At 36.7% G+C, this 15,824-nt stretch overlaps 1 protein-coding gene across 2 annotated transcripts in view; it reads left to right on the forward strand.

Annotated features, from left to right (window-relative positions):
* Nadk2 (NAD kinase 2, mitochondrial) overlaps window positions 1–14,526 on the forward strand; it is a 28,691-nt gene extending 14,165 nt beyond the window's left edge. The window contains exons 7-9 of one of the 2 annotated variants that reach the window (XM_045769958.2): window positions 1,745–1,915; window positions 6,150–6,410; window positions 13,625–14,526. In XM_045769958.2, the coding sequence (XP_045625914.1) occupies window positions 1,745–1,915; window positions 6,150–6,406 (428 nt within the window). In that variant the 3' untranslated portion in view covers window positions 6,407–6,410; window positions 13,625–14,526. Of the gene's footprint in view, window positions 1–1,744; window positions 1,916–6,149 lie in introns of both variants that reach the window. The other variant, XM_069319268.1, reaches the window with a different exon arrangement.
* Window positions 14,527–15,824: the final 1,298 nt, after the last annotated feature.

Below are 15,824 nucleotides of genomic sequence, written 5' to 3' on the forward strand. Positions count from 1 at the left end.
CAAGCACAAGCATGTACATGCCTGGGTGATTGTGCAGCATGCACAGGGAGCTGCTCCAACTCTGCATTAAAAATATATATAATTATTCAATCTGCATTTTCTTTATACCATGTGATAGGGCAATTATTGGTGAGTATTATGGTACTAAGCTTATAAATTTATAATAATTTTAAGCGTATGCCCAAAATAGAAAGACCATAAGATATGCAGGCGATGAGTCACAATAACGTGGCTGAAGTATGTTGACCAGACCACACACTAGAAATTGAAGGGACGACGACGTTTCGGTCCGTCCTGGACCATTGGATCGACTTGAGAATGGTCCAGGACGGACCGAAACGTCGTCGTCCCTTCAATTTCTAGTGTGTGGTCTGGTCACCATAAGATATTTCCTATGCAATGGTACACCTATTCCCACCAAGAATGACCTAGCTATGCCTTAGGCAAACAAATCACCGTAAAAATTTAATTATTGACTGGACTAGAATCTGTTTAGATTTTGTGAATTTGCTGCTGCAGGGTCACACTGTACTTTGAATATAAACTATTACAATTTCTTTATTTTAATTTATCATTATTATTTATTTTGTAGTATGAGTCTAATATTTTATTGTATTTTGCACTACTGCTTTAAAATTCAATGTGATATAAATTATTTATCAATCAAATAATTATTGCAGCAGCCATTTTTCTTCCCTGGCTCACTTTTCTCTTGACTTTTCTTGCAAGAATTCACTTTAATAATTACATGTACCAGTTATGTTCATATAACTGGTACCTAACTATAACTGGAGTTATATAACTGGTTCATATAACTCCACTACCAGTTATGTTCATATTATAGCAGTCTTTTCTTGCAAACAAAACTTTTACCCATCTTAAATATATATTTATCTACCATAAGAACTGACATCTACATCAGTTTTGAAATACTCCAGATATTCCTGTCATGCACTAAGTTCACACCCTTCTTTATCATGAGCATGGTCTCCCTCGAGGTATGTTATCCCTTGTATGATATAACATACACTGGCATAGTGCACAACAGAAGCCATGAGCAGATGACGCAAACTTCCTATACTCCTACGTGTACACCAAGTTCTTTTACCATTATTGTCTACATGTGCTCTGCTACTTCCATAAAACTTCGTCGCTGAATTTAATAACATTCCACGTATTTATCACCTGCTCAACTCTTTCTACAGACTTCCTTTGTTCTCTATACCATATGTTTTATCAAGGTTCATAAAAGCTACATACACTTTATTGTTTTGTTCATAATAATAATAATGGCAATATGGTGGGATTCAGGTTTCAAACCCTGTTGGGTGTGCTCATATGCTGTATTGCCTCCTCAGTGGAAATATCTTCATCACTTAACCAACTTTATTCATAACTGGCCAGTTCTTGGATATTTTGTTTTTCAATCTGTTTCTTGTTTAATGCTTTACAGATTGCACACAGACTAATGCTCCAGTAGCTAGTAGTTCTTGCACTCGTTTTCTTTTTCCTTATATGTAGGGGTATAACCCAGCCTCTTTCCAGTTATTTGGTATTTGGCTACTTTAAGTCCTTGAGTAAGTCCTCCTCTTTGCCCATGAAAGTCTTATTTTGAAATATTAATGACATAAGTGTTATTGTTTTATGCGTTTTTGGATGATTAAAAACATGGTGTAATTTTGTATTCATTTTGGATAGTGAATTATTAAGAGCAGTTGCCTAATTAATATTAATTATTCAACAGGAACTGGATCAACTTCTTGGACATATAATGTAAATAAACTAACAGAGCAAAACATGGAAGAGATCTTGACCATTGTTAAAGAAGAAACTGGCTTTAAAATTCAAGACCATGATGAAACCTTTGTAAGCAAGATAACCGATAAATTCAATGAGTTGCTTATTATTGACCCAGGTAATACTTGTCTGTTTATGTAGTTCTGTGTTTACATATTTAGTGTTTACATAGTTCTATCTTTTTGTGTAACAAGGCATACTTGTATATTTGTGTACTTCAATATACTGTGTGTGCGCACATGTACCTAAATGTGGCACTTCCATTCATCTTCTTTATAAATTGCGCTACTGATTGCAGTGGTCTTGTAATGATGGAACACTGGTTTCCACATGTAAGCTCTGGATTTTTGAAAGACCAGAAGTCCTGAACCGAATCCCAAACCAGTATGATGTGAAGACACAAAGGGTCAAGGTTGAACCTGATAAATATGAGAAGCATTCAAAGACCAATTTAGACCACTAGAGATGAGTGTAATTTGAGAAGTGTCAGCTTATGTGAAAAGACTTTAGTAAGGTAAGGGTTTTGGTACATTCAACATGTAAGTGATAGGCATGTGCACCCAAAATAAGTGGGTAACGAATATGCACCCTAAAACGTTTGCATTATTGTATCTGTAATAAGTTTGCTCCTATAAATTTAACATTAAGGGCAGACAGTGGACAATGTTTGCTAGTAAAAAGTAATAGCACAATTTTTTGTATTAAAGAATTTGGAGCCATTCTTAATAGTCTAGGGTGAAATACTGTTGATTGCAAGCTGTAGCAACAGCCGATAACGAGGTCGTCAACACAAAGCACGGAGTAAAATAGAGTCTAGAGAGAGGAGGGTAGACCATTAATATCAATTATTAGAGATTAGTGCTGAAAACCTGGGAAATTATCTCATATTAGTTATTAAAGTCAGAAAATGGTACTGTTCCAAAATGTACTTTAAAGCTACAACCAAATGTGAAAATTTTAAGGAATACCCAGTACGGTAGTAACAAATTGCCTCCGAGGTCAAAAGATTTTAACTGGGCAAATATATTATATTTCTAGATAGTGTCATGCTTTTTCTAGATAATAAAATTTGTTACTGATTTCACTACAGAAATAGTGTTGTGAATGTAAATTTCTAAATCTCCCAGAATTTTTGTGCTGCAGCGCTCATGGAAACTGAACTGGGAGAGAAAGAGGCAATGATTGTTAAAAAACCATGTACTGCACACATTATTTCTTTGTTCAAAAAGTTTACAAATGCAATTAGTAAGTGCAATGGGGCAAAATACCTTGTTTCATGTTCCTTAATGGGAAGGACAATTGCATTGCACCAGTTCTCTGCCCCTACCTAGTTACAGTATGAATATATAATACTTTTCCTATACTGTAATGTGGTACATTAATTGGCATGAGCCCAATGACAATGGTCCAAAAGTGGGAATCGAGGATAATTACAATGGACACATTGCCTCAGCAATAATGAAGCCAAGAGAAGTTTAGGAATGCGGTGGAAGATAGTGAGCAAATAGAATACCGTTTATTTTGGAATAGCGAGGTTGCGTATTGGCCATACTCGCTTAACCCATGGTCACTTGATGGAGCGCCGCCCTGCTCCTTATTGTCCTAGTTGCATTGTCCCTCTTACGGTCGTGCATGTCCTTCTTGAATGTCCTGCCTTCCAGGACGAGCGTGTGTCTTGCTTTCCGACCGCCCCTCGCGGTCACCTGTCCCTCGATAGAATTCTTGGTGACTCGGATACTTTTGATATCGTTCGCCTTATGCGTTTTTGTTCTCGTATTGGCATCCTTGGTGATATTTAGCGCCCTCTGATTATTTTGCGTATTTGATGGTGCTACATAGCCTTCCCGGTTTGGTGCCTTCTTTTGATAATTACTTACTTACTTATTTTGGAATATACAAGCAGCATTGGAATAGATATTCAAAGGCAAGGAAAAGTAAGAGAACACCATTCCCGAATAAAAGGGCAGTGGTGCTAGGATGATCATTAAACAGCTGACATTAAATATGTATATCCATGGAACTGTCCAGGACAAGTGCCAGGCATCGGTTCCCGGAGACATACAAGATAGAGGAATTAGAAATTAAAAGCTAGAGTTCCGAGATATTAGTAACAGCAGCATGTATTCCATTAAATAACAGACATGTTTGGAAAGAACAGGAAGAGAACAAAATGAAAAGTGAAAAATAGATATGCGAGCAAGTAGAAATTAGGGTCAACTAGAGTATGGTTCGGAAAAATTTGAATGTTTTGGCTTAGGCAAGTTTAACAGAGGGAGGTGTTGTAAAATGTAAAGATGGAAGTGTACATGTAGAAAGAGTTTGCTACAAAGAGAATGTTGGAGAGAGCTCATGTAAAGAAAACAGAGTCCAGCTTGTGACCAAGTTGAGGAACAAAAGTAATGAAAAGGTTAGGAAGGGTATATTTCTTACCCAATAGAGGTAGGAGTGTTGTTGGTTTCCCTCTTTTAGCTGTAGGAGAGAGGTCCAGGATGATGGTGTCAATGGTTTCAGATTGAGGGAAATGTTGGGAGGGGTTGGAAAGGGGTCAAGTATCAACTGTATGTATATAGTAAGACAGCTAAGAGAAATCTGGGGTTGTTGATTTGTGGAACCAATTACCGCGTAACGTGGTGGAGATGGGGTCCCTTGATTGTTTCAAACGTAGGTTAGACCTGTATGTGAGTGGGATTGGGGGGGTTATAACTAGGAGCTGCCTCGTAAGGGCCAATAGGCCTTCTGCATTTACCCTTATTCTTAAGTTCTTAGCTTGCCCATTTCATAAGAACATAAGGGACCTGGGCATGTGGACAGATTTCTATGAAACTTTTTACCAGGCATGGAAGTAAAGTACTAAGATTTGGGAAAACTGAAGTTGTGGCAACGTAAGTAGGAGGGCTAGGTAATGTTTGTGTGCACATTCAAAACCAGTAGGAGGGCTAGGTATTGTTTGTGTGCACACTCACAGCCAGTAGGAGGGCTAGGTATTGTTTGTGTGTGCACTCACAACCAGTAGGAGGGCTAGGTAATGTTTGTGTGCACACTCACAACCAGTAGGAGGGCTAGGTATTGTTTGTGTGTGCACTCACAGCCAGTAGGAGGGCTAGGTATTGTTTGTGTGTGCACTCACAGCCAGTAGGAGGGCTAGGTATTGTTTGTGTGTGCACTCACAGCCAGTAGGAGGGCTAGGTATTGTTCGTGTGCACTCACAGCCAGTAGGAGGGCTAGGTATTGTTTGTGTGCACATTCACAGCCAGTAGGAGGGCTAGGTATTGTTTGTGTGTGCACTCACAGCCAGTAGGAGGGCTAGGTATTGTTTGTGTGTGCACTCACAGCCAGTAGGAGGGCTAGGTATTGTTCGTGTGCACTCACAGCCAGTAGGAGGGCTAGGTATTGTTTGTGTGCACATTCACAGCCAGTAGGAGGGCTAGGTATTGTTTGTGTGCACACTCACAGCCAGTAGGAGGGCTAGGTATTGTTCGTGTGCACTCACAGCCAGTAGGAGGGCTAGGTATTGTTTGTGTGCACACTCACAGCCAGTAGGAGGGCTAGGTATTGTTTGTGTGCACACTCACAGCCAGTAGGAGGGCTAGGTATTGTTTGTGTGTGCACTCACAACCAGTAGGAGGGCTAGGTATTGTTTGTGTGTGCACTCACAGCCAGTAGGAGGGCTAGGTATTGTTTGTGTGTGCACTCAACCAGTAGGAGGGCTAGGTATTGTTTGTGTGTGCACTCACAGCCAGTAAGAGGGCTAGGTATTGTTTGTGTGCACATTCACAGCCTCCTTTTACATCAGTGGTCATCAAGGTGACTTCCGTAAGCTGACCACAACGTAGTGCAGTAAAATACTCATTTATTTTTAGTGCAATATTTAGTTTTACAAAAATTAGTGTTGTCAGAGTTTATCATGTGTAGATGTATGAAGTTTTTTTTAGATAGGTTTTTGTTTCCTCCATTACTATTATGTTTATGCTACAAAAATCTGAATATATGTACATCTGCAATTTTTACTTGTTAAATTATATTGAGAATATGAAATATTTTTAAGCTAAGCATATTTTTAAATGAGTAATATTCCAATGGTACATAGAAAATGGTTCATTATATATCATTTTCTGTTTTACTAATTACAGTTTATAACAAATATATTTTGTAGACATTTTTCAAATTAATTTGAATACTGTAGTTAAATGTTTAATTAAAAACCCTTATAGCTTCACATTGCATTAAGAGTACCATCATAATCAAACTAATTTAGTTTGAGTTTTTAATTTTTTCTTAAGCAGCATTTGAAATATGTCCCATGGCATCAAATAAAATTATGTTTAATATGATTGTCTTGTGGCTCATTTCAGAGGTGGCCAGGATGGTATATACTATTCGTGACCAACTGGTTTCATCACCCAAGTACCGCAAGTGCATCAAGCCTCGAGGATTTGCTAAATCTATAGATGTAAAATCAAGGTGCTTTGATGCTTCCCTGGTCATAGATGGAGGTCTGTCCTTTACGTTCAATGATGGAACAAGAGCACTGCTTGAAATCCATGATGAGGATGCTCTTCGTACTGTCACCTTACATGATGACTATACAGAACTATCTTTTAAACATTAGTGAGGTTGGTCAACATTGCCCATTAATCTTATTTAATCATGTATGAGTATATATGAGTATAGTTCAAGTAGTTTGCATGTTTTAAGATAGTTTAATTATTTCACAATAAAACAATCTTTAAAACTTGAGTATTAGTACTGTAGTTAAAATTCCTTATATTATCACATTGGTGGATCATTCTTTCAATAATTGGGAAGACTTTCATACTTTATTTATTGCACAAATATATTTCTTTGTAGTAATATATGGTAAAGATTTATGTTCTTGATACAAAATATTAATCTAGTCACTTCTTCCTTAATTTACACATTAACAATATAAGATAAAGGCTTGTTTCTTGCTAGAGAAGAAATTTTAATGTAGTCCCTGTGTTGAAAGTAAGATTTAAATTTTCTTCGAGTACAATGTAGTTTTGAATTTATTCTGTGTATTTGTTTTGTGCTCATGTATTTCATGCTTCGTTAGGTTGGGTCTTGGATGCAATATATCAAACATTTTATATTTTCATCTATCCTTGGTATAACAGCTATATATTTTCCCTCTCACCCACAAACTTATCAGGGTTATACCAGTTTGGATGGGTATATATTTCCATGAATACATTGAGCATTATTAGTCATGTCCGAGATTAAATTATATGACTTGTATGAAAGGTGTATATAATTTTTGTATAATGTCTCTTATAGTAATATATAACAAAGGGTAGTTGAAGGCAATATAAAAGTGTAAATGTGGGAACCTCAAGAAAATACGGCACTCAGGGAATGCTTTTCTCAAAGCCGAAGGGGCTCTCACTAGTACCAGTGGTGGTACCACTAATTTATAAATACGTATATCTTCTTGTATTCGACAGTTAATTTTATCGACTTATAAATACACTATACAAAAATGGATGTAAATATCTGTATAATGATCATATTTTGATTCACCAGTTCTCTTAGTGCTTCTGTAAGGCTTTGGGATATTTCTTTAGAACTGTTACCCTCTTTGTTAGATTTTTCTTTAATCAAAATATGAATTTGAATTAATGCAGCTGTATACATATTTATTGGAAGCAAAGGTGTTATTGTGCATGTTGTATAGAAATTGTTACTTGGAACAAATTGTGTCCATTTAATGTCACAAGGATGTATTGTACTGTATAGTATTTAGAAATGTCATCCAGAGATAGTAATTTGCTAATGCTTCTATATTACTGTAAAGTTTATATTTAAAGAGTACAGAAAGTTGAAAATTATCCAATGAATAGTTGTTTAATAATGTAATATACAAGACACCAACCATGTTTAAATGTAGCCATAGCAAGAATTTGGTACCAGATTTGATTGAGAGTTTTAAATGGCTGGACTCGGAGTTCAGATAAGAGTTTGTAGTGTACTTGACCAGCACAGCCTAATATTATGAGGGCATACATTAAAAAAATAAGTTTACATAAAGAGGGAGAGGCAATATATGGAGAATATTCTCTCATCTGATACCAAAGTGTATTTGGTACCCAACTTTCTCAAGGATTTGATTCCCTAGTGTTGTCATAGTATTTATAGTTTGGCTATAAACCTCTGAAAGCTTACAGTACCCATTGTCTTTCGTTCTCTCCTATCCAAAGCTTTTACATTGAATTGGACGTCTTGCCACTGCAGGATTGTCGAGATTGTTACCTCGCGAGGTCTCTGCAACATCCTCATTCTCGTTTTTGACATGCTTTAGCTGTTGTCCCTCTAGGGACAACAGCTAAAGGGCCCCCTGATGAGGGCCCTGATGAGGGCCCCTGTTCCCTTTCACCACCCTGTTTTCTGTTTGGATATCTTGTTTTCAATCCTCCCTTTCAATTTTTGTTGACGTCTCTCCTCATATCGTTCCATCCTAAGCTCCTTGGTGGTTCACACTTGTGAGGTTTTGCAAGACCAATGGGTATGGAGCAAAGAATGAATGAATGGGTAAAAATCTGAAAAGGAAATGCCTTTTCATGAAATAGGAAACTCGACCTGCTTAAATCTGCTAGAGATGAGAAACAGCCAATACAGGATTTCTACTATCACAGGATATATAGGGTTAAATGATTCCAAAGCTACGAGAGCACTACGAGAATCAACCACTATGGGCAGAAAGGCAATCGACAAAGGGCATACGAGATAGCTTACTGTTCAGTCATGAAGATGTTAGCCTCCAGAGGCAGGCAGCCCATATAGGTTTGGTCTGGAAAGACAACAGAGTATCCAATACTGCCATCAGACTTAGATCCATCCGTGAAGAGGGCAACAGAACACAAGTGCAAAGAAAACATTTTCCAGGAAAAGGCATTTCAGAACATAGGCCACCTCATACACTTTTATTCTCATATTGGCATCCTTAGTGATATTTAACACCTTTTGCGACTTTGATGGTGCTACATAGTCTTCCTCCTTTTGATAATTGCTTACAGTTCTTGTCAAAAGTATGCCCCAACTTGCTCAAGGTAGCATGCACTGGGTATTTCACACAAGACTACTTCCATCTAAAATATATGATATTACTGTGTCGCTTGTTCCCTGAGCCACACAGCTGAGGCGCTTAGTGTCTCCCAGGCATCCATAGTGAGCAGTTGTGTTATGCATCTTACTCTGGCACTTTCCCATGATTGCAGTTAAGTGTTGTTGGTTGCACAGTGAAATCACATTACCATCATGTATCAATAAGAAAATCAGTACGAGCCTGGAGGAGGATTCGAACCTGCTCACTTGGTACACTCAAGCTGGCATCCTCAACCATGACACACACAGCAATGCAACCTGGGATTTGGCTGAATCCACTAAGAGTCCTAAGGCTCCTGACCAAAGCCCAAACCAGGGGTTTGGGCTCTGATTGGGAGCCTCAGGATTCCTATTGGATTCTGCTGAATCCCAGGTTGCATTGCTTTTTGTGTCATGGTGTAGTGGTCTAGTGCGCTAGTTTGGGAGTACTAAGTGAGCAGGTTCGAATTCTCCTCAAAGCTCCTACCGATTTTCTCATTGTTGGTATTATATTGTTCTTATGGCACCTACCAAGGAACTAAGCAATGAAATTGCTTTAAAGGATGCATGACTTCAAATGAAGGAAATGACTTGGCCACACCAACCAACAAACTCAAGAGTAGGAAGTATTGTGCTTGTTTCGAAGGTCATCCCTGGAAGGCTTCAAGGTCTGTAAACATTTTAAAATGTACATTGGAGAGTATCCCTTGCATTAGAGCAAGGGGTACTCTCCAGTGAACATTTACAGACCTTGAAGTCTTCCTGGGATGACCTTTTGAAATGGGCACAATTTTATGTATCTGGCACATACCTCTGACCCAAATATTTTGCACACGAGACAATTCTTCTTTACTATAAGTATCGTAAAGAAGGCAGGGCACAGAATACGTTTGACGAATATTGTATACTAATGGTGTTTACTGTATTATATGCACTAAAGGAAATTTCAATGCTAAATATATTTGGTGGAAAAATTACACTTGGTGAATGTGTATTTATTAAAAAATCATAAACATGTTTGTCATGTATGAAAAGTGCAAAATGTATTACATATCTAGGTAGAGCTATTAACATAAAGCCTCTTGTTTCAACCCATCCTCAAGCCATGGTCATCCCCAAAGGAGCACATTGTCAGTTTTCTGCATTGTTATAAAAACATATTTTCTCAAACATAACTGACTTATGGTTTGCAAATTATTAGTCCTAGGTAAATGTTTTGGTTTTGTAGTCAGTTATTTAAAGTACACAGTTATGCATATAAGCAGGTGTACTCTGACCACATGAAGTAGAGGAATCAATTTTTTTTGCTTATAAACAGAGGGAAGGGAGGGGGGGATATGGCTGCTAATGGTATTAAGGACAGGTTGAAAATATACAACACAGTCCAACATATGAGGCTTGAGCAAATATTGCTACACCATATTTATTCATTCTTATCGACTAGATTTACCACTTTCATACTTTATCTCTCCACCTAACGAGGTAACAGGTCTATATGTAGAACAAAAATATAAGTATTGAAGCAGATGATGTTGCATTATTAAGCATGCACACCATCAAGAACTGCTTTGTAATACAATTATAATTCAGTGATTCTCTACCATTTACTAATTATTTGCAAATTGCTACTTTGTGAAGCATCTATGGTAAACTTTATAAAAAAGCTAACTTGCAATCAAACCCCATCTGATGCCAAGATATGATTATCCATCTTCATATACTGAAGACATAGTAAACCACAAATGTCTTTGGAGTACCAGTATTCACAAGCATGTTAACTTGATTCATTTCTTCTAACAGCTTTTCTGAATTATATCACACTAAATATTTTAAGAGTGCATGTTTACGTCTCTTAAAAGTACAAATATTTAAAATAACATTACTATCTTCAGTAACTGTTTATAAAATTGTGAACATTGTGTGAAGTGTCAAAAATCTAGAAGATCTGGGGGTGAACTGTGCAGATTTGATCACCTTAACCTTGATTTAGTATGAGGATCATGACCAATGTTGAACTAAAACTTTAGATTAATCTTACATGAAATCATTGCAGAATTCAGTAGTTTGGAAGTGTTACAAGGGATTTTTTTGTATTCCTGTACTGAATGATTCATCATTTCAAATCTTATAAAAATGTAATGTTGGTGATAGATATATAAACCATAATAAATAAATACCATCAAATGCACCTTAAGTATTATCTTCCAAATATTAGGATTTACTTATAACCTTTCAATAAATTGTCACAATTAACATCTACAACATAAGTAAGGATGCCATTTGTAAAAACAGCACATGGATATGTTGAAGGAATCTTATGGGTGATACTGAAAAATTAGATACTGTATTTTGAGTCATTAAATTGCCTGAGGTATAATTATCTTGCCCACTTTCTGATGAAGGCCTACAATATATTAAATATGTATGAGATGTTGCATAGAATGTACAGGATCAACAATTAAAAGAAAATTATACAGCATAGCTCAATACATTTCTACACCAAGATGTCTTAAATAAATCATTAATGCTTTGTATTGGCCTTTGCACATGATAGCATGCAACCACCTGTGGTGTTCATACAATACTGTAGCAATGATCAAACTGTACAGCATCTGTTAATCACACCACCACTACCATTGCTGCTTATTATCCGACTCCATAGACAGCGGTAGTGCAGCGCCGTTTGACCCTCGGCACCACACTAGTGCAAAGGGTTTAAGCATTAATTTGTGTATATTATATATAATTATAATACATATATAAAATATGCTTCATATTAATGAGAAAATCTATACACAACAGCACATAAAAACAAATAAAATGCTTAAGTACATAAAATTGAATTTTAACATTTTTGTTAACATTCAAAACGAGTTCTTTTAAAATGAACCCTATGGCTCAATGTACACCTGTGCCATACTGAATATTGCTACTATATTCTCAAAGCTTTTTTTCACCCGTTTTAGAGCAATATTTTGTTTTGCCTTTGATCATATTTTAAACAAATATTGCTTTACATCAACTCGAGTCAATATATGAGCAGCTAAGGGGCCAAACAAATGAGTGTATATAACACGTTGTCCCCACTAACCTTGCATATCTATTGTAATAAGTTTTCCCTTCTGGGTAGAAGCTGAGCTTTGGCAACATGTGTAGCATGTGTGTGATTTCTTAATTAGGATGGGTGATGACACCTTATACAGACAGACCAAGAAGAGTAAGCTATCCCTCGTTATATTTTCCAATACTGTACTTTCATTCACTATCTACTGTAAGTAAATCATATCTGTATCAGTTGTGACTGCCAAACACATGCACAGAATTCTTCAACAAACATTTCACCTGTTGTTGTTAAAGGTCATGTTCAACCATTTTTTATATGTGAAGAAAGAAAACCTGTCATCACTTCTTGATTAAAAACAAATAGTAAAAATGTGCTTTCCCTGCTCTAGCACAGAAATGGTTTGTAAACAAACCATTACAAAGCCTGATGTTCTAAATGTGAGGGCAATATAAAAGATGTGTCCTTGGGACAGCATATCTGATATGAATAGGGTTGAAAATGATGACAGATGGTGTAATGAATACAGTATAGTACAAGTAGTATAGGATGGTGGTGCCTACCCATCAGTGACTATGGAAGTGAAATCTAGGTCCTGGTATGCCCCTCCTGGTACCCATTTATACTTGACATACTAATTACAACTGACAAAAATCTCCATCATATTTTTTTCTTAAAGTTGTGCATAGATTTTCCATACATCTGTATGACTTCGTGTCTCCAGCTTCTGTCGATGTCCTCTTGTCCTACCTCCTTTCAATTTAAATAGGCTACCCTTATCCACATTGTCTATTTTCATTGATGTCTTGTATATAATGATCATCTCTCCTTTTTTCTTCAAGGTTCTGAAGTTAATTTCTTATAATTGAACCCTCTCAATTCTGGTACTAATCTGGTTAACCTACATTTTCAAGCATTTTTTGGGGCTCGATGAGATGCAGGTCCAGTAATGGTCTCACATGGGCATTGGGCAATGCATATAGACATTTATCTCCTTGTTTAGGTTCTTGTGTACAGATTCTAGACCTGGCCCTACTGCTTTTGCTACACCCAATTCCTTCAGCTGTATTTTTTGCCACTTCTAAGAGTAACTTCATCTGTCTAATGTTTGTGGCAGTTCTGCTACTTCACCTTGACACCAATCTGGTTTCATTTCTTAGGCCTTTTTCATTCTCCAAGAGGGTTCCTCCTTGTCCACAGTCTGATCACATGGTCTCGTGTTTTCCTTCATAGTGTATATAGCTATGCAACAGCTTAGGTTTCACCCTTATTTATGTCACAATGTTTTCAAACTGGTGCTGTTCTGCCCCAATTCTGGTGTACTTATTTCTGGCCCAAATCACCAACATCAGCAAAAATGTGGTTGCACCAACACTTTGGTGCAAAATATATACCTTTATGATGTATATTACAGTATATTATGCACTTTTTCTATAACTCTTGTGCTGACTGCATGAACTGGCTGCCCTAGGCAGCTCATGTGGTTCACATGCTCTATAACCTCTCATGTTTATGTAAATAATTATTTAATGTGAATACAGTATTTGTTTTATGCTCGCTGGCAACTCAACATGTTGAGGCACTCATGGGTTGTTGGACAACAGTTCTGTACTTGGTCTTTTAACAGTGATATATTCTAAATCATGCTTTATTCCTCCCACATTTAAGGTGCTTTTCTCCTTGAAACAATAAACATCAAGTGAAAGCATCATATACAAGAAAGTGTAGCTGTACACAACAAGAGTCGGTGAGTGACACCATCTTCAGAGTCTTCAACTCCACACACTACCAGTGCATAGCAGGAACATCACATGACATTGGTGATGCACTAAAAGGAATATCAGGAGACATAAGTGAACATCACCTGCAAGACACTACAGATATTATAATGAGCAAAGTTCTCTAGTGTTGTAATTTATCATTACTGTATATTGTATATCAAATAAGCTTAGTACTGTATATTAATATACTAATAATATATTCATATTTAATTTTATACAAATAATGCATCTTCATTGTCTCTATTTTGGGTTCTGTAATTTTTTCTCCATTGTTTGACAAGCAATTTCTGTGGAACTTGCCTACATTTGAGGATGTAGTTCCACCAATAATCATGTGAAGTTGGAAGGAAATTCAACAATATCTACCTCATTCACTGGTGGTTCAAAAGTATGATTGTATGGCTTTAAAAATTCCTAGTGTTGTTACTTGTGAACCAATTTTCACAAATTTTACATATAGTATGACATATATAAAACTACAATTTGGAAATGGCAAATTTTAATATTTGAATTAAATTTACAAAAGTGCAGTTGTCAAGCAAAATGATAGGGTTTCATTCAATAAATATAATTTTCAGCAAATAAATATTTTTATGTCATATCCTTTTTCAGATTGTTACCTTAGACTTTATTCTACTAGTTAGATTATTTTTAAAATCGGTTATTCTTTTGAAGTGTTACCATTGTTTTGTATTTTTTTTCCATATCCATTTAGGTTACAATGCTGAAACCTGAGCCGAAGGTTCATCCTATAAATTAGATTTTGTAAATAAAGTTTCATAAACAAAAGATGTTTTTGAATGTTATCCATTAGAAAGAATGCAATTCAGGCCCCTTAAGTGCCTCCTCATTTGCCTCTGTACCAATGTCCCGATACTTTTTCCGTGCCTTTATTTTTCTTCTATTTTCCTCCCGAGAGGTATAAACCGTTTCGTTGCTTCTGTGCACTTGGGTTACAAATTTTATCATTTCATTCACTGAATTTTCTTCCATTTTGTTCTCCCACTGAACATCCTGCAGGTAAGCTGTATTCTAGTGCTCTTCATCTTCTTTCTTGGTCCAACTTCCTTCTTCCACATGCATGTATGGGTGGTAATAATGTGCCTCACCATCTATGCTTTTAAATCCCTATGTTTGAGTTATATACTGTATTTCATCTTAAAGCTGGGGATGGAGGTGGTTTCCATGACTTTTTACTTAATGCCCACCCATACAAATATTTCTTTGTTTCTTAATTATTTGCATTTCCAACTTCGACTGATGTCAACATGGCCTGTTTCCACTTAAAAGGCCGTCATACTAGTGAAAAACACACACTGCACTTGAAGTTTTTTGTTTCCTATCGATTCCTGTAGATGGCATTCTTCTCGTAATGAAGTGCAGCAGAAATCTGCATAAATTCTTTTACCTTCTCCCATTTTCATTACCCGACACTTGTTAGGGATGAATTTATAATAGCCATTTGTCTACTGGAGCTTGTCAAGGTCTTCCTGACTTCCTGAACAAGTCCCCCTCACTTTATACTTTCCTCATTAATCATCGAATTAAATATTTTAATTCAGTGTCTTTCAGAATCATCTGAAGACATTGTTATGTAAGGTTCCACTTGCTCACATACATCATTCACATAGATCAAAAACAACCACCAAGCCTTGTGGGGGAGACATGTTTGCTACATCCCTCCAGCCTGACATCTGACAGACCTGTTTCTGTTATGTACTTCGGTCCCAGTTCAATGTGGAGGAATCGACATACAATCATTTAATGATTATTGCACGTATAAACTATTGGCTCTAGTGGAAAATTTTACTAGAGTACAGAGTAGAGTACAGTACAGTGATGATGGTGATCAAAAATACTCAGAGGGGAATCACACGTGTCACCTTACTGTGAGAGATGAAGGGTCTGTGTTTTAGAAGCTAAAGGGCTGTGTGTAGTAGTGCCTATCCTTACCTACCAATACAACACACTCATGTGGCACCAGGATGAAAATTCCAGAGTTAAAAGCTGTGAAAAGGTACAATCCATGCAGATGAGGAGTCACAATAATGTGACTGAAATATGTTGACCGATCCACACACTAGAAA

The sequence above is a fragment of the Procambarus clarkii genome, chromosome 92 (genome assembly GCF_040958095.1).
Source record: "Procambarus clarkii isolate CNS0578487 chromosome 92, FALCON_Pclarkii_2.0, whole genome shotgun sequence".
Lineage (NCBI taxonomy): Eukaryota > Metazoa > Arthropoda > Malacostraca > Decapoda > Cambaridae > Procambarus > Procambarus clarkii.